The sequence below is a fragment of the Chelonia mydas genome, chromosome 1 (genome assembly GCF_015237465.2).
Source record: "Chelonia mydas isolate rCheMyd1 chromosome 1, rCheMyd1.pri.v2, whole genome shotgun sequence".
Classification (NCBI taxonomy): Eukaryota; Metazoa; Chordata; order Testudines; family Cheloniidae; genus Chelonia; species Chelonia mydas.
This window is the reverse complement of record NC_057849.1, coordinates 298168802-298187021: the sequence shown is the minus strand read 5'-3', so window position 1 is coordinate 298187021 and position 18220 is coordinate 298168802. Positions and strand designations below refer to the sequence as shown.

Here is an 18220-nt window from a genome sequence, read left to right as displayed (position 1 = left end):
GGATTTTGTGGATGAGGAGGAGGAGGAGGAAGAGAATGTGCAGCAGGCAAGTGGTGAATCTGTTCTCCCCGGCAGCCAGGACCTTTTCATCACCCTGGAGCCAATACCCTCCCAAGGCGGAATACCCGACTCTGAAGCCGGAGAAGGCAGCTCCGGTGAGTGCACATTTGTAACTAGAGTACAGGGTTTAAAAGCAATAGTGTTTAACGTTTGATTTGCCCTGAAGAATTGGGATGCTTTCGTGGCCAGTACAGCTACTGGAAAAGTCTGTTCACGTCACTGGAAGATTCCCGCTCTATCCCCAGACATCTCCATGAAGCTCTCCTGGAGGTACTCTGAAAGCCTTTGCAGAAGGTGTCTGGGGAGGGCTGCCTTATTTCTTCAACCACAGTAGGACACTTTACCACAGCATGCCAGTAGCAAGTATCTTGGAATCACTGTAGCACAAAGCATGGCAGCAAATGGTCCTGGGTTTTGGTTGCATTCAAGCAACATTCAGTCTATATCTTTCTGTATTAGCCTCAGGAGAGTGATATCATTCATGGTCACCTGGTTGAAATAGGGGAATTTTTGTAAGGGAACAGGAAAAGCACCCCGTTCACACTGGGCTGTTTGCGCTTGGCTAAAAGGGATCATCCCGGAGAAAAGCCACGCAGCGGTGGGAGGGATGAAGGGATCATCCCAAAGAATAGCCACGAGGTGGGGTGGGGGCAGGTGTGTGCTGCACATTCTCCCCAAAAACACAGCCCCTCCTTTTAAATGTTAAACCCAACCCAACCCATTGCTTGCTATGGGAAAGGATGGCGCAGAAGTTTGAAACCATTCCCACATGTTATACGTAAGAAGCCAACCCCGCGTACCCTCTGCCTTACCATGGCTGCCTGGAAACCGAATTCTGTTGCCCAGCTGTGTGTGATGTGTCACCATACTGGCAGGCGCTCAATATAAAAGTCAAAAATGCGACCTTGTGCCTAAAGCACATGTGCTGTCTGTTGTGAATTGCTTGATTCACTGTGAAAAAGAGTCTCCCTTTTGTTCTCAGAAATGTATCATCTTAAATTTTACTCTCCCTTTTTATCTCTCCGCCAGGTGTAAATGTTTCTATGCTCCCCCTATCATCTCCGTCCCTGAGGTTATTGCAGATTAGAAGGCGGAAAAAAACGCACTCGCAATGACATGTTTTCCGAGCTCATGCAGTCCTCCGACACTGATAGGGCACAGCCTAATGCATGGAGGCATTCAGTGTTAGAGGCCAGGAAAGCATTAAGTGAGCGCGAAGAGCGGAGGCAGGAGCGCGAAGAGCGGAGGCTAATGGGGGAGCAAACGGACATGATGAAGCGTCTGGTGGAGCTGCAGAAAAGCCAACAGGAGCACAGACCCCCACTGCATCCATTGTATAACCGCCTGATTTCCTCCCCAAGTTCCATATCCTCCTCACCCAGATGCCCAAGAACACAGGAGGGGGGGGTGGTGGTGGCTCCAGGCACCCAGCCACTGCACTCCAGAGGATGGCCCAAGCAACAGAAGGCTGTCATTCAAACAGTTTTGCTTTTTGTAGCCATACTACAAATCAATGTGGCCTTGTACTTCCCTCCTCCCCCACCCCACCCAGGCTACCTTGTCAGTTATCTCACTTTTTTTTAATTAATAAAGAAAGAATGCAGGGTTTCAAAACAATAGTTACTTTATTTCGAAGGGGGGAGGGAGGGAGGGTGGTTTGGTTACAAAGAATTAAAAATCAACCAAGGGGGGTGTGTTTGCACCAAGGAGAAACACACACAGCAGTCACACCGTAGCCTGGCCAGTCATGAAACTGGTTTTCAAAGCCTCTCTGATTCGCAGTGCGCCTAGCTGTGCTCTTCTAATCGCCCTGGAGTCTGGCTGCTCAAAATCGGACACCAGGTGATTTGCCTCAACCTCCCACCCCACCATAAATGTCTCCCCCTTACTCTCACAGATATTATGGAGCACACAGCAAGCTGCAATAACAATGGGAATGTTGGTTGCGCTGAGGTCTGACCTAGTCAGCAAACAGCACCAGAGAGCTTTTAAACGTCCAAAGGCACATTCTACCACCATTCTGTACTTGCTCAGCCTATAGTTGAACTGCTCCTCACTACTGTCCAGGCTGCCTGTGTAAGGCTTCATGAGCCATGGGAGCAAGGGGTAGGCTGGGTCCCCAAGGATAACTATTGGCATTTCAACATCCCCAATGGTTATTTTCTGGTCTGGGAAGTAAGTCCCTTCTTGCAGCTGCTCGAACAGCCTGGAGTTCCTAAAGATGCGAGCATCATGCACCTTTCCCGGCCATCCCACGTTGATGTCGGAGAAACGTCCCTTGTGATCCACCAGTGCTTGCAGCACCATTGAGAAGTACCCCCTGCGGTTTATGTACTAGTTGGCAAGGTGATCCGGTGCCAAGATGGGGATATGCGTTTCATCTAACGCCCCACCACAGTTAGGGAACCCCATTGCAGCAAAGCCATCCACTATGACCTGCACATTTCCCAGAGTCACTACCCTGGATAACAGAAAGTCAATGATTGCATTGACTACTTGGATCACAGCAGCCTCCACAGTAGGCTTGCCTACTCCAAATTGATTCCCAACTGACCGGTAGCAGTCAGGCGTTGCAAGCTTCCACAGGGCTATCGCCATTCGCTTCTCAACTGTCAGGGCAGCTCTCATCTTGGTATTCCTGTGCTTCAGGGTGGGGGAAAGCAACTCACAGAGTTCCAGGAAAGTGGCCTTACGCATGCGAAAGTTTTGCAGTCAGTCACTGTGAATCATCCCATACCTGCAACACTATGCGGTCCCACCAGTTTGTGCTTGTTCGCCTGGCCCAGAATCGGCGTTCCACTGTATCAACCAGCCCCACTACCGCCATGATGTCCCAATTGCCATAGACCATGCTTTCAGGAACTTGTGTGTCCATGTCCTCATCAAATCCTCCTTGTGCTGGCATCTCTTAGCCCGGTTCTGCACATATTCCAGGATAATGCACAAGGTGTTTACAATGCTCCCAACAGCAGCGGTGATGGTGAGCTGCGCAGGCTCCATGCTTGCCGTGGCATGGCATCTGCACAGGAGCAGAGTTGCCGTGGAAGCGGTGGATGACGTCGGTTAGCAGTCCTACTGCACCGTCTGCTAACAGCAGCACCCAGGACACAACAGCCGCTGTGACGGTAAACTGAGCGGGCTCAGTGCTTGCCGTGATATGGCGTCTGCATGGAAAAAAGGCACGAAACAATTCCCTGCCATTGCTTTCACGGAAGGAGGGGTGACCGACAACATATACCCAAAACCACCCGCGACAATGTTTTTGCCCCATCAGGCATTGGGAGCTTAACCCAGAATTCCAATGGGCGGCGGAGACTGCGGGAACTGTGGGATAGCTACTTACAGTGCACCGCTCCATAAGTCGATGCTAGCCACGGTAGTGAGGACGCACTCCACAGACTTAATGCACTTAGTGTGGACATACGCAATTGACTGTATAAAATCTATTTCTAAAAATCAACTTCTATAAAATTGACCTAATTTTGTAGTGTAGACATACCCAAAGTAAGAATTAGCCACAGAACTGCAGCATACACTTGTGACCTAGAGTCAAGTCTTGTGTGCAACCGCTCCCATTGTGTTACGGAGGCCAAGAAGAATAGACTCTGTATATGGAAGGATATGTTGCATGTTTCCAATGAGGGAGAACACTAACCTTGCCATGTTTTGTTTTCCTTTGTATATCTGATAATCTCCTAGGGAAAACATTCTTTGGGTAGTGCATTGGATTCAAAGTGCTGTCCAGAGCGGTCACATTGGAGCACTCTGGGATAAATCTCGGAGGCCAATACCGTCTATTTGCGTCCGCACTACCCCAAATTCGACCCAGCAAGGTTGATTTTAGCCCTGCTCCCCTCGCCGGGGAGGAGTACAGAAGTCGATTTTAAGAGCCCTTTAAGTCGACGGAACGGGGTTGGTTGTGTGGATACATCCATTTTAAAATCGACCTAACACGGCTAAATTCGACCTAACCCCGTAGTGTAGACCAGGGCTCAGTTACACCATTTGCCTCTCCATTAGTTTTTACTCATTAAGCGCATAAGTGTGGACACCAGCTCCTTTAGCTAATGGGAAGAGCCAAAGATACTGGAGCAGCCACACTCCTTTCAGAGCTTACACACCAGGCCTGATTCTCCACGGTGTAGTCATTTAGACCTGTACAAATTGAGTGTAAAACACTGCCACTGGTGTGCACAGAGTGCCTAATTCAGCTTTGGTAGCAATTTACACCTAATTGCTCAAGGGTTAAAGGTCAGATGAGGAGCAAGGGAGTAAAGCATCAGATTCTTTGGCTCCCATTACTGAAAAATTGCTTACTTTCCCATTTTTATCATATAGTTATAAAATAAATCAATTGGAATAGAAATATTGTACTTGCATTTCAGTACTTGCGTGTCTAGTATATAGTGCAGTATAAAACAAGTCATTGTCTCTATGAAATTTTTGTTTCTACTGACTTTGCTAGTGCTCTTTATGTAGTCTGTTGTAAGCCTAGGCACAGATCTATAGGAGCTGATGTACCCCCTGGAAGACCTCTGCGTACAAGAGTATGCATATCCCTGGTTGAGAACCACTGGACTACATAATCACATAATGTCAATATTTTGTTATTTCTGGTACACTAAGGTTTTAGGTTTAAGTGTATATTATGTAAATAGAGGTGTACAGTATATATTTATAAACCCCTGTGTGAGAACACAAGTATAATGAAACCAAATAAGAACATCTGCTGGAATGTTTAGTGTCTTTCTAATTAAATTCAGCAGTTGAATAAATCAATTCATGAGCAACAAGCCTAGCTTATTATCTCATTAATACAGCTGGTTAATATCATGAGGAGATTAGTAGGAGAACTTGAAATGACCCTAAAATAAAAATGAATGCAACAAAAGACACAGGTAAGTAAAATGAGTTACCACAATGGGCACAAGGTAAGAGCAGAGGAAAACAAAACCAAAAAAACCCCAGACGCATTAAACAGCCCCTCCCCCCAAAACTACCACCTCACATAAGAGCAACAGACATCTATTGAAGTAGTGGAAAAACGATCCTTTTCTATACAGTGAGAACATTAATGTCTGTCATTGCGAGCAAAAGTATTTAAATAAATTCTCTAAAGTAAGTTGGCACCAAATGCAAACCTATGCATTAGACACTTTTCTACAAATAGCTACGTTAAAAGCTTTAATAGAAGGGACAGAAAAAAATAAAAAAAATCTATAATAGGTTAGCAAACACATTGGCTCTACATATGTCTTATACATATTACAACTTCTCTCTACTGCTGACTTGCTAATACTGAACTGGCACAGCAACGTTCTTACATTTAATTTATAGTGATACCCTTGAAAAAGCTTTTCCATTTGTTACAGGATTTCTTTTTTGTTTTACAGAGTATCAAAGATAGATGATTAACAACTGCCCGACACTATTTACAACTAATTACACACACAGCATGCTATTCCCCCTCCATCCAAACAGCACATCAAAAACATGTTCTCAGTGAAAAAAGAATCACAATACACAGAACAATTTCCCAGCTAGCTATTGTAAAAAGCTCAAGCACTCCTGTCATGAATATAAAGGGAAGGCTAACCACCTTTAAATCCCTCCTGGCCAGAGGAAAAAACCCTTTCACCTGTAAAGGGTTAAGAAGCTAAGATAACCTCACTGGCACCTGACCAAAATGACCAATGAGGAGACAAGATACTTTCAAAGCCGGGGGGGAGGGGGGAACAAAGGGTTCTCTCTGTCTGTGTGTTGTTTTTGCCCGGACCAGAGCAGGAATGCAGCTTAGAACTCCTGTAAAGGGCTAATAAGCAATCTAGTTAGATATGCGTTAGATTCTGTTTTGTTTAAATGGCTGATAAAATAAGTTGTGCTGAATGGAATGTATATTCCTGTTTTTGTGTCTTTTTGTAACTTAAGGTTTTGCCTAGAGGGATTCTCTATGTTTTGAATCTGATTACCCTGGAAGGTATTTACCATCCTGATTTTACAGAGGTGATTCTTTTACTTTTTCTTCAATTAAAATTCTTCAAGAACCTGATTGCTTTTTCATCGTTCTGAAGATCCAAGGGTTTGGATCTGTGTTCACCTGTGCAAATTGGTGAGGATTTTTATCAAGCCTTCCCCAGGAAAGGGGGTGTAGGGTTTGGGAGGATTTTTTTTTTTTTGGGGGGGGGGGGGGGGGGGGAAAGACGTTTCCAAGAGGGCTCTTTCCCTGTTATATATTTGTTAGACGCTTGGTGGTGGCAGCAATAAAGTGCAAGGGCAAAAGGTAAAATAGTTCGTACCTTGGGGAAGTTTTAACCTAAGCTGGTAAAAATAAGCTTAGGGGGTTTTTCATGCAGGTCCCCACATCTGTACTCTAGAGTTCAGAGTAGGGAAGGAACCTTGACAACTCCTATTAACTTGAATTACCATTCCGTCTTAGCTCATGAAGGATTATTTGGCCATTACTTCTGCTCATTAAAACACTATCAATGATACGTGGGAGTTAGTTAAAATGTCCATGTGCTCTAGGAGACAACACACCTCCTAGCTTCCCCAAGATCAATCAGCCTCTACCCTCTGCAGCATTTCATTGAATGCAAATTAGTACTTCAAAAGATTACTTCATCCTACAGCTAAACCTTGTCAGTTTTATAGAAATTGTACATAGTCTGGAGCATCCACAGCCTAATAGGAGACTTCATTCCAGGCATAATCAGACAGGTATAAGAAGAGCAATAAGTCACCAAATCCTGATATCTCAGGAAAGAGTTTCCATATAGCAGGAGCTGGAACTAACAGAAATACAACTGTGTTTAATAGCCATATTTAACAGGGCTGCTCTGTTGGGGAGCTTAACATGTTGCAGTTTCATTAGCATTAACAAGTGTTGCTATGGGTACCAGCGTGGAGGCATCAGAGAACAAGTGAATGGAAGAGGTGGAAAATTGATTAATAAAAATCTTAAACTGTTAGAAGTAAATAAAACAAAACCAATGTGCCCGCCAATAAGACCCTATTTAAAATATAAATGCTATTTATTAATATTACTGCCTAGTTTGTTGACTTGCACATGCCAATGCATGTCATAACTTTTTCTTTTTAATTAAAAAAAAAAAATCTACCTCAACATAGACAAAAGATACATGTCAAAACAAAATATCATGGGATCTCTTAAGATTATATATATTATGTACATGTTTCACCCTTAAATGAAACTGACAAATGTGTCTTTAAAATAAATATTATGAGCCCAACTGTAATCAATACACAAACATTCCTATTCTTCCATTTATAGTATGTTAAATACTTCTATAGACAGAATAATACTGTGCAAATCTGGAGTTCCATAAGTCCACTAACATCAAGGTAGTTACTTAGGATTTACACTAGTGTAGCTAAGCGCAGAAACTGATCCGTAGAGAGCAAATAGGAAACAATGCTAAACTGCTCTCAATAAATCTGAAGTAATGCTACTGTATTCAGTGGAGTTACTCTGGTTTTACAACATCATGACTGTGGAGAATTAGACCCACATCAGTTTAACGTTCAAAGTATTAACAATGTATTACTGATACTTAAGATACATTTATACCGGAAAAAATTAAGACGTATTGTACTCAAAATACATCCTCCTATTACTTTTAAAATAGAAGATATTCTCTTTCCTGTTTTGCTAATTATCAAAGATATTTGCTTTTAAATTTTCTCCTTTCATAGCTCCAAAGTCATAGTGCAAAATGTGCCATGACAAACCATTTCCAAGCGTGATACACTGTTGTACCATCTATCACAGTTCAGAACACCTGAACCTGTATTCCCCCTTCATAGTTCAGCAAGGGTACCCAATTTCAGGCTTCTAGCTTCCCTCTCCCCATCACTTCTCTTGGGTAGAGAGACACATCTCTCTCCTACTCCTGACCAGGGTACTTCCAGGATGCAAAGCTCCCTGTATACATTATGAATATCCCAGCAAATCACACCATCTCAGCAGGCCTGCTTTGCTTTCCTTCCTCAGAGGCTATAAACAGCATAATTGCCCACAGTTAAATTACCACACAGCTCTTTCTAACCAAGCACATTTATTCTTAAATTAAAAAGCATTATACATAAAACAATAAAAGAATCTACGCACATGCTAATAAGCTTACCAGAGATCAGCCCAACTCCAACAATGGCTCTGGCACGTGAAGTCCTTAAACCCCACCAAGAATGTTTTCCTGTGATCACACACTCATAACTGCCTTGGCTCAGGACGAGCATACTCATGAAAAGTTTAGTCTCTCCTTTGTACAGCCTGGGTCTTTGATCTGAGACTAGGTACAATGGATCTCTTCTCAGGGGATAGCCTCCAAAGGCTGGGTTTTTCTGTAACTGGAGAAGTTACATTTGCATACACTTCCCTCTAGAGTTTTCCTGGCAAATCCACTATAAAAGTTTACATTGTTTCAAATAATATAAAGGTCATAACATTTCCCAGGGTTTACATTAGCCAGCTCTCTCCCCTTCAGACCCTACACACAATTCCACAATAATACATTCACATTTACCTTTCTAATACAACAAACTCCTAAAGATACTTAAGTGAAACTGAATTAAGTTCATTTCAATAAATGCCGAATTAAGTTCATTTCAATAAATGTAATGCCCAGTGGCTGAGGCGAGCTAAGGGACAGTCCAGTCAAGCCAAGCATATGCAGATGGTTGGATCCTGTTGGGATCCAGGAAGTGGGTGGGCAGAAGACCGCCTACTGCTAAAAGACCCTCCCCCACCCTAAGGGGAGGATCCATAGGTCTGGGATTCCAAATAATTGCGGGGGACAACTAAGGAGATAACAGGAACAGGAGTGAGGTCGCAGGGCTAAATGAAGGGAACCCAACGGGGACAATGAGCAGAGAACCCTGGACAGCGCCCACTGCTCCTCGAAGGTGTCAAGGGAGCCAGCGGACGCCACCCAAAAGGAACTCTGCCCAGATGCGTGAACAGACTGAAGAGTGGAAATAGTCCCCAGAGTTGCAGGAAACCCCATCGGCCAACCTCCTCTCCCTGGTTTTGTAGATGGCCAGGGCTAGGAGGAGGTTGATAAGGAGGTCCAGCGACTTTGTGGGGCCATGGATAGGGAGTGCATAGATGAACAGGTGAGGGGAAAAGTGCAACCAAAAACATAACAACATATCCAAGAGGAGCCGGAATAGGGGCTGCAATCACTCTTCGATAAACATTACTTACCTTCTTTTTTCCAATAATCTCTCCACAGCTGTCCTCTTCTTGAACTTTGGTTTTAGGTCTGGCTATTGTTTACCTTGTTTATCTTAGGGCCCAAACTTGCAAACAACTTATGGATGTGAATAACTTTACCTACTTGAATATTCCAGTCCCATTACATTAAATGGGTCTATTCAGGTAAGTAAGGTTATTCATGTCCATAAGAGTTTTGCAAGTTTGGGCCCTTACACTGTAAATTCATGAGGCAACTTATCAAGGTTATGCAAGGATGGGACTGAAACCTGGGTCTGGGTGACAACCAGTATCTCTGTGCCACTACCTGACAGCTATGGTAGGGCCACATGCATGGTCACAGAAACCCTCTGGGAGATAAACAGTACAGGAAGTACCCACTCAGAAGGTTGGACTGACTGCTTCCCTCACGGTCCCTGATTGGTCCACAAACCCTATGTCAGCCCAGGAAGAGTTCCAGGAAGTGTCTGTGCAATGAGATACATCTCTCTCAATCATAGTGACAGACCTGCATCTCAGCTCACTTTTGACTCCCAGCTTCGACTCCTGCTTCCTGGCTTGGGCTCTGACCACTAGGCCTGACTCCTAGTTCCACCTGCTAGGCCAGACTGCCCATATCCTGCTTGTGACAATATCTTTGTAAAGAATCATGTATGTTTTCAGAATTCAATAAATCTGATCAAATGACAACAGAATTATGGAGATATACAGAGGAGTCACTGGCCCTTCCCTGTATTGGTTCCTACCAGTGATGCAGGAATTGTGCAACACTTATCCATCTCCCCCAAAAACCCCCAAAACAAATGTTGAGCCTATGTTACCTGAGAATACTGTGCAGAGGTGTGAAAAGGAAGGGCAGTTTTCATCTACGGTATCTATCTGAAGTGGGGGAGGCGATATGGGTGGGCAAACATTGCCCACACCCCCAAAAGGAAGAATTACAAGCAAACGCCCCAAATTGAAACTCAGAGTTCCAGTTTCCTGACATAGGAAAATCCTACACACCAAAAATGTGGACTCTCCCTCCCTCCGCCATGCTCAATTTGGTTACTTTTGATTTTTATATTCTATTTCTGATTTGTCAGAAAGTGGTACAGTTCCCTCTTGTTTATTTCTCAGTTAGCACACAAGCGTCACCAACTACGTCATAATAAGGAATATGCACAGCTCAGGTTAAAGTGAACGCAAGTTACCTTTTGCAACAAAAGCAAGCTCATATTGGTTTTTGGTGTGCTGCAGAAAAATTGAAGTAACCACTCTTTTCTTTAAAAAAAAAAAGGTTTAGATTCTTGCTGACCTTCCTCATGCAAACTAATATTAAAGATGTCATGGTTTGGACAGTATTAAATAGTTTAGCTTCTTGTCAATCCCTTAAAAGCTATCTATTTACTTTTAAATTGTCTGAAGAACAGTGTTAAACCAGAGACTGAAGTTAGGACTAGAGTTCAATTACTGCAGCTGCCACCAATACACTTTGTGACCTCAGACCCCAATTCAGCATGGTATTTAAGCAAGTGCCTAACTAAGTTTATGAGCAGTCCCATTGCCTGCACTGGATATTCCTATGTGCGTCAAGTTTGTCACATAACTTGCCTATATTGCTGAATCAAGGCCTTAGGGCCTGATTTTCAGAGGTTCCAAGGATCAACAGTTTCCATTTACTGTAACTGGCGAATCAGGGGTCTCAACCCTGTACTAAATAGGGATAACAACACTTGCTGATTTTTTAACGGCAGTTAACTGTGAAGATTAATTGCAGCAATTAATAACTCTGAAATATTTAGCCATCCTTGTATGAGAGGTGCTGTTATTAACAAAGCTCCCCCTGCATCCCTCATTTAGTTTTTACGAGCTTAGCGGAAAACATCCATTCCTTATAGTCAGGAAAATATTTTCATTTTCTTCCCAAAACCTTTACCACAATTCCCCAGCAGCGTTCCCCTCCCAGGCACACTGAAATTATACTCAGAAACCTCAAATGCCTTCTGTCTTGGTTACAGAGTTCTTTACAGTTGGTTCAGGAACTGCTGTGTCATTTTCTCCAAAAGAATAATTTGTTTGTTATTGCTACCTCTAAAGCCTATTATTTGTAGTTTCCATACGAACATCCCAATAAGATTAATATAGATATTCACACCACATAACACCAACCTATCCAGGCACGTTAACAAGATGTCTCAGTCTCTCTCCTTTTCTTTTTCCCATTAGCAGGATTTCTTTTTTCTCTATTAATACTACTGTTGTTGTGGGAAAGCTAAATTGAAAATGTGAGTTTGGCATTTTAGGCACTTATTTTAGCTGGTGTAATCTCTTACGGAAGTGAGTTCCAATTTTGAGCTAGCTGCTGAGAAGTCCCTGTCTCTTGCACTGCCCCTGTGGTTGACAGTTTGATTGTTCCTCACTCAATACAGCCGGTGTGTGTATGTGGGTCAGGCTCATGGAGCAAGAGATGGTCTCTCAGGTTTTAAAAAACCCTCCAAAGACTGAAATCTGGACTCAAGCTTTGCATTCAATGAAGAACCAGGGCAGAGAACAGACATTGAGGGGGTAGGCTCTTGGGGAATCTATAAGTCAGCTGCTCCTGCATTCTGAGCCAACTGGAGCTTTTTCAGGGGGAGGCGAACAGAGAGAGGAAGTTCACACCTCTGTTGGTTTTACCATTTCAAATCAATCCATCTTCCATGATCATTATTCAAACTGGATAAAATGGTGAGTGGAAATGGCAGTTCATTATAACATGCACCGACGTGCATCACTATGGTACAGCATAATTGCTACTGTAGTTTAGGGAACAAAAGGTTTGAATAAATTTCAGATATTACCTTATTTGTATTCTTCAGAAATATACCTAGAAAATAATTTTCAAGAAGGACGCCAATTTCAAAGCACAAAATGTTAACAATGTTTTGAAAATATGGGGGATAATCACTGCAGGCTGTGTCAAGTTTCCATCTATGTCTTTCTACTGTGTCACAGAGTATGAAATAAATATTTTTGTAAGTTGTACAATAGTTCTTTATTGCTCTTGCACTTTATAAATTCACTAGATAGGACAAACAGGCAAGATTCCTCTAAGTATCTATTTTTGGGAGTGGACTACATCCACCCTGATCGAATTGGCCCTGTCAACACTGGTTCTACACTTGTGAGGTAACTCCCTTCTCTACATGTGTCATTACATAATGCCTGCATCTGTAATTTTCACTCCATGCATCTGAAGAAGTGGTTTTTTACCCACGAAAGCTTATGCCCAAATAAATCTGTTAGTCTTTAAAGTGCCACCGGACTCCTTGTTGTTTTTGTGGATATAGACTAACACGGCTACCCCCGATACTTGTCCAAAGTATGGTAGACAGTTACAAATATTACAGCTGGTATGGCTCATGGACTGGAATGCTAAAACAATTTAGCTTGACTTCTTCAGGAAACAGCAGGTATATCGTGTTAACATTTAGTGATAAAAATTGTGGAGATTTTCCAAGCAATATTTTGTGGTATAAATAAATGGAGGTTGAGACTCCTGAACATTAAACATTAGTAATAATACAAAAAAACACTTTCAGACTACCATGAAAATCATTCACAGACAGCACACCAGGTTGTACATTTTCATCACAGACAAAACAAGATTAAGCTAAAAACTCAAAAAACATTTTCTGTGGCTTACTTATATACTTTGGTGAAACAAAGACGTACCACATATTGATGCACTACTGCTTTATAGCATATATAATCCTGTATTGGCATCCCAGTCAAGGCAAATGATAGCAGTGTGCCAAAATGACAGCAACCTTGATTACTCCTCATGCTGGTTTCATAGCCATTGTCCTTGTGTGGTGGCCAAAAAGTAAGATGGATTGTGCTTCCACTATTTGGGGCTCCAGGGAGCGTGTCTGCCTTTGGTGCAGGTTATAAACTGTCACGAAGATGCAGAATTCTGAGGATCCATCCCTTCCCTCTTCTAGACCATCCCCAGCACATACACTGTATTGGAGTCTGTTGTAGAGCGGAAACAGAGCGGTCAGGTCCAGCCCTGCACCTACTGTACAGGCCTGCTAGGAAGAGAGGGACTTTATGTCAGCTAGTATAGTCTGCAAAGAGCTGACTGATCACACGGTATAACTTTCCTCCTTGGGTGCTTGTAGAAGTTTCTGGAGACAAGGAGAAGGAACCAGCTTTGCTGCCTCCATTAGGAGCCATTACTACCAGACAAAAAAAACAAAAAAAAAAAACAGCAGCCACCCTAAGGGACTGAAACTGCCCATCACCCTGCACACCCTGAAGGAAGGAGATGGTGTGCAGGCTGCTTCTCCCTCTGGATCCCTGGGCTCTGGGGATTAAGGGATGTGGGCAGTGATGAGCTGCCAGAAGCTGAAGAACCGGTTCCTTCAGTCGCTCCGGGTCTTTGGTGGCACTTCAGCGGCACGTCCTTTAGTCGCTCCGGGTCTTCAGCGGCACTGAAGGGCCTGCTGCCGAAGACCCAGAGTGAGTGAAGGACCCGCCGCCGAAGGACCGCAGGGTGAGTAGAAATTCTCAGGGGAGCCTCTCCAGCAGACAGCTCAGGCGGGACGGACAGGACGGTCCTGCGAGCCACATGTGGCCTGTGGGCTGGAGTTTGCCAAACCCCTTTAACAACCGGTTCTAAACCGGCTGCAAAATTTAACAACTGGTTCGCATGAACCGGTGCGAACCGGCTCCAGCTCACCACTGGATGTGGGTTTCTGGACTGGGGGAGTCCCTGTGGCTGGGCTCTGGGGGAAGAGTGTCTGGCCAGGGAGGCCCACAGCTGGGCTCTGGGGGCTAGGGTGTAGGTATCTGTCCTGCCCTCCCGCTGGGCTCTGAGCAGGAGGGGGCAGAGAAACAGGGGTTTCTTTAACTCTCTACTCCTGAGGGCATATTTTTGTGTCTGTATTGTTACAGACATAGTTGCTGACAGGTATTTTGAAATAAATTAACGAAATAATTGACACTGGTGTGATTATATAATGTTATTTTGACAAATAAAACATGCAGAATTTTGCAGAATTTTTATTTTTTTGGTGCAGAATTCCCCCAGGAGTATTATTTTGCTTCAGTCTTCACTAATCAAGTTAATGGTGACCAGATGATTAACAAAATTAATATTAACAACAAGAAAAAGGAACAAGACAAAATAGGGAAAGAACACGTTAAAGAATATTTAGATAAGTTAGATGTATTCAAGTTTGCAGGGCCTGAGGAAATGAACTCTAGGGTACTGAAGGAACCAGCTGAAGCAATCTGTAAACCATTAGTAGTTATCTTTGAGAACTCATGGAAGACAGGTAAGGTCCTAGAGGACTGGCGAAGAGCAGACATTGTACCTATCTTTAAACAGGGGAACAAAAATAACCCGGTGAATTATAGACCAGTCAGCCTAACTTTGATACCTGGAAAAATAGTGGAATAAATTATTAAACAATCAGTCTGTAAGCAGCCAGAGGATAATAGGGTAATAAATAACAGCTGAGATAGATTTGTCAAGAACAAATCATGCTAAACCAACCTAATTTCCTTTTTTCACAGGATTACTGGCCGGGGGGGGGGAGAAAAGGGAGGGAGAGAGGGAAGGAAGGAGCTGCAGATGTGACATCTTGATTTTATTAAGGCTTGTGACATGACATTCTGATAAGCAAAAAAGAGAGATGTGGTCTAGATGAAATTACTATAAGGTGGGTGCACAACTGGCTGAAGGACTGTACTCAGAGTAGTTATCAATGTTTGCTATCAAACTAGGATGGCATATCTAGTGGGGTACTGCAGGGTTCAGTCCTTGATCCAGTACTATTCAATATTTTCATTAATGACTTGGATAATGGAGCAGAGAGTATGCTTATAAAATGTTCAGATGACTCCAAACTGAAGGGTTTGCAAGCACTTTAGATGACAGGATTCAAATTCAAAAGAACTTTGATGAATTCTCCCATTTGTCTGAAATCAATAAGGTGACATTCAGTAAAGACAAGTGCAAATACTCCACTTAGGAAGGAAAAAAAAAAAAAATCAAATACACAACTACAAAATTGGGAATAACTGGCTAGGCAGTAGTACCAGAGAAAAGGATCTGGGGGTTATAGAGGATGACTAACTGAATAAGAGTCAACAATGGTATACATTTGAAAAAAAGGGTAATATTCTGCGATGTGTTAACATAAGTGTTGTATGTAATACCCAGAAAGTAACCTTCCTGCTCTACTAGGCACTGGTGAGTCCTCAGCTGGAATACTGTGTCCAGTTCTGCATGCCACACTTCAGGAAAGATGTGGACAAACTGGAGAGATTCCAGAGGACAGCAACAAAAGTAATAAAAAAAGTCTTAGAAAACCTGAGCTACAAGGAAAACTTAAAAAAACCGAGCATGTGTAGTCTTGAGAAAAGAACACTGAGGGCGGACCTGATTACAATCTTCACGTATGTTAAAAGCTGTTATAAAGAGGAGGGTGATCAATTATTCTCTATATCCACTGAAGGTAGGCCGAGAATGGGCTTCATCTGTAGCAAGGGAGATTTAGGTTAGATATTAGGAAAAACCTTCTAACTATAAGGGTAGTTAAGCAGTCTAGAGTAGGCTTCCAAGGGGGTTGTGGAATCCCTGTCATGGGAGATTTTTAAGAATTGGTTGGACAACCACCTCTCAGGGATGGTCTAAATATACTTGGTCCTGCCTTAGTACAGAGGGCTGAACTAGATGACCTGTCAAGGTCCCTTCCAGCCTCACATTTCTATGAGATCCTAGATTTGTAAGCTTCACCCTGATAGAGGGGAAATTTATGGAGCCTAATTAATCCTATACACTGTGCTATGTTCTGATTAAATATACATGCTAATTAGTATAGTGTCAATGATTCTGATAAAGCTTCTTTTACTTCTTAAATTTTATGGTAGTTTACCAAGGGAGCTAATTTAAGAATGAAATGGAACACATTAAATTGCTACAATCTTGTTTCTTAATTAAGTGGAAAGTACTATTGCATCTTTTTGAAATAATGGGCTGACTCTCCAGAATTACCACTTCTAAACAAAGGCAAGATTAGTAAGAAGAAAACATAATAGCACACAAATATATGAGTATCACCTGTATTCAAAGATTCTTTGAATTAAACAGGATCTATGCTAGCTTCAAACTACGAATGAGCCATGTGGGCAAGGAGACGACACAGGTTTATTCTGCACAGTGTACTTTTAAAATTCATTTTTGGAAACAAAGCCAAGTATCACCTATTGTAATTTGCAAAAGCAAAGAAATCTTGGAAAGATTAAAAGAAATACGGGGGGGAAAATATTCCTGTGGAAGTGACGGTTTAGGTAAGGAAGATGAAACACACCACACTGAGTTATCAAAAAGAAAATAAAAGCGAGGTAACAAAACAGCTCAAGAAATTCAGTTGCAGTACATCACAAAAACAGATGGCAACCATCTGAGAGTTTTGGGGTCTCTCAGCCACTAACAAAACCATGTACTGTTAATATTTTACAAATAGGAACTACTATATCAAAAGATGAGAGGGTGCCAAATGTGAAGGTAATGGTGATCATGGGAAAAAATGGTTACCTACCTTTTTGTAACGCTTGTTCTTCGAGATGTGTTGCTCATGTCCTTTCCATTTTACGTGTGCAAGCACCCACGTGCACAATGGTCAGAGATTTTAGCCTTAGTGGTACCCGTATGGTCAGCTGTGGCGCCCTCTAAAGTGCAACGCTCACGCCTTAGTATATCAGGTGCCGCTGGCCCTATGCCCTCAGTTCCTTCTTGCTGACAACTCCAACAAAGGGGCAGGAGGGCAGGTAATGGAATGGACATGAGCAACACATCTCGAAGAACAAGAGTTACAAAAAGGTAGGTAACTGTTTTTTCTTCTTTGAGTGCTTGCTCATGTTGATTCCATTCTAGGTGTCTCACAAGCAGTATACCTGGAGATGGGCTCAGAGTTCACAGCCTTGCAGCATTGCCCTACCAAAGGCAGCATCATACTGAGCTTGCTGGGTAAGCACATAATGAGATGCAAACGTGTGGATGGACGACCAGGTGGCAGCCTGACAGACTTCTTGGATCGGCACCTACACCAGGAAGGCCGCCGATGACACCTAGTCGAGTGAGCAGTCACAATTGCCAGTGGGGGCACCTTTGCCAGCTCATAGCAGTAGCAGATGCAGGCCCTGATCCAAGACGAGATTCTCTGGGCAGACACTGGACAACCCTTCATCCTGTCTGTGACAGCAACGAACAACTGTGCTGACTTACGGAACGGCTTTGTTCTATCTATGCAGAAGGCCAGCACCTGTCTGACATCCAGGATATGTACCCTGCATTCTTCATCCGTTGCATGGGGCTTTGGACAAAAGACTGGAAAGTATGTGTCTTGACAAGTATGAAACTGGGAAATGACCTTCAGCAGAAAACCCAGGTGTGGACGCAGCTGGACCACGTATAAGGCGGCCCCGACATGAGCGCCCTGATCTCAGACACCCTATGGGCCAAAGTTATAGCGACCAAGAAGGAGATCTTCCAGGAAAGAAGCAGGAGGGAGCAGGAAGCCAAGGGCTCAAAGGGGGGACCCATGAGCCTGGACAGCACAAGATTCAGATCCCACAGGGGAACCGGGTCCCAGACATGCGGGTAACGTCGCTCCAGACCTTTCAGGAACTGCACCATCATGGAATGGGCAAAGACCGACCTGCCTTGAAATGGAGGGTGGAACACCGAAATGGCCGCCAGGCTGCGGTCCCTCTAAGCTGTGTGCTTGGGTGGCTGCCCAGGAGTGACTGAAGTGCCGCACAGTTGATTAGCAGAGCCGCTCATATCCAGACTTCCCCAACTCACACTCACAGAGTCTGTGTCTATACACACACACACACACAGTCTTTCACACTCACCTCCCAACACATACTTGTGTTATTTTTGTTTGTTGT

The 18220-nt window shown here is 43.4% G+C and overlaps 1 protein-coding gene across 7 annotated transcripts in view; it reads right to left on the bottom strand.

Moving 5' to 3' along the window:
- The window catches only part of ZNF277 (zinc finger protein 277), a 93058-nt gene that overhangs the window by 59768 nt on the left and 15070 nt on the right, over positions 1 to 18220 (bottom strand). Inside the window, exons 2-3 of one of the 7 annotated variants that reach the window (XM_037888668.2) lie at positions 12989 to 13288; positions 8205 to 8427 (exon numbers count right to left, since the gene is read on the bottom strand). The exons of 2 other annotated variants lie outside the window; for them this stretch is intronic. In XM_037888668.2, coding sequence (XP_037744596.1) covers positions 8205 to 8427; positions 12989 to 13099 — 334 coding nt within the window. In that variant the 5' untranslated portion in view covers positions 13100 to 13288. Of the gene's footprint in view, positions 1 to 8204; positions 8428 to 12988; positions 13347 to 18220 lie in introns of those variants that run through there. 4 more of the 7 variants (XM_043549591.1, XM_043549573.1, XM_037888671.2 and 1 more) reach the window with 4 other exon arrangements.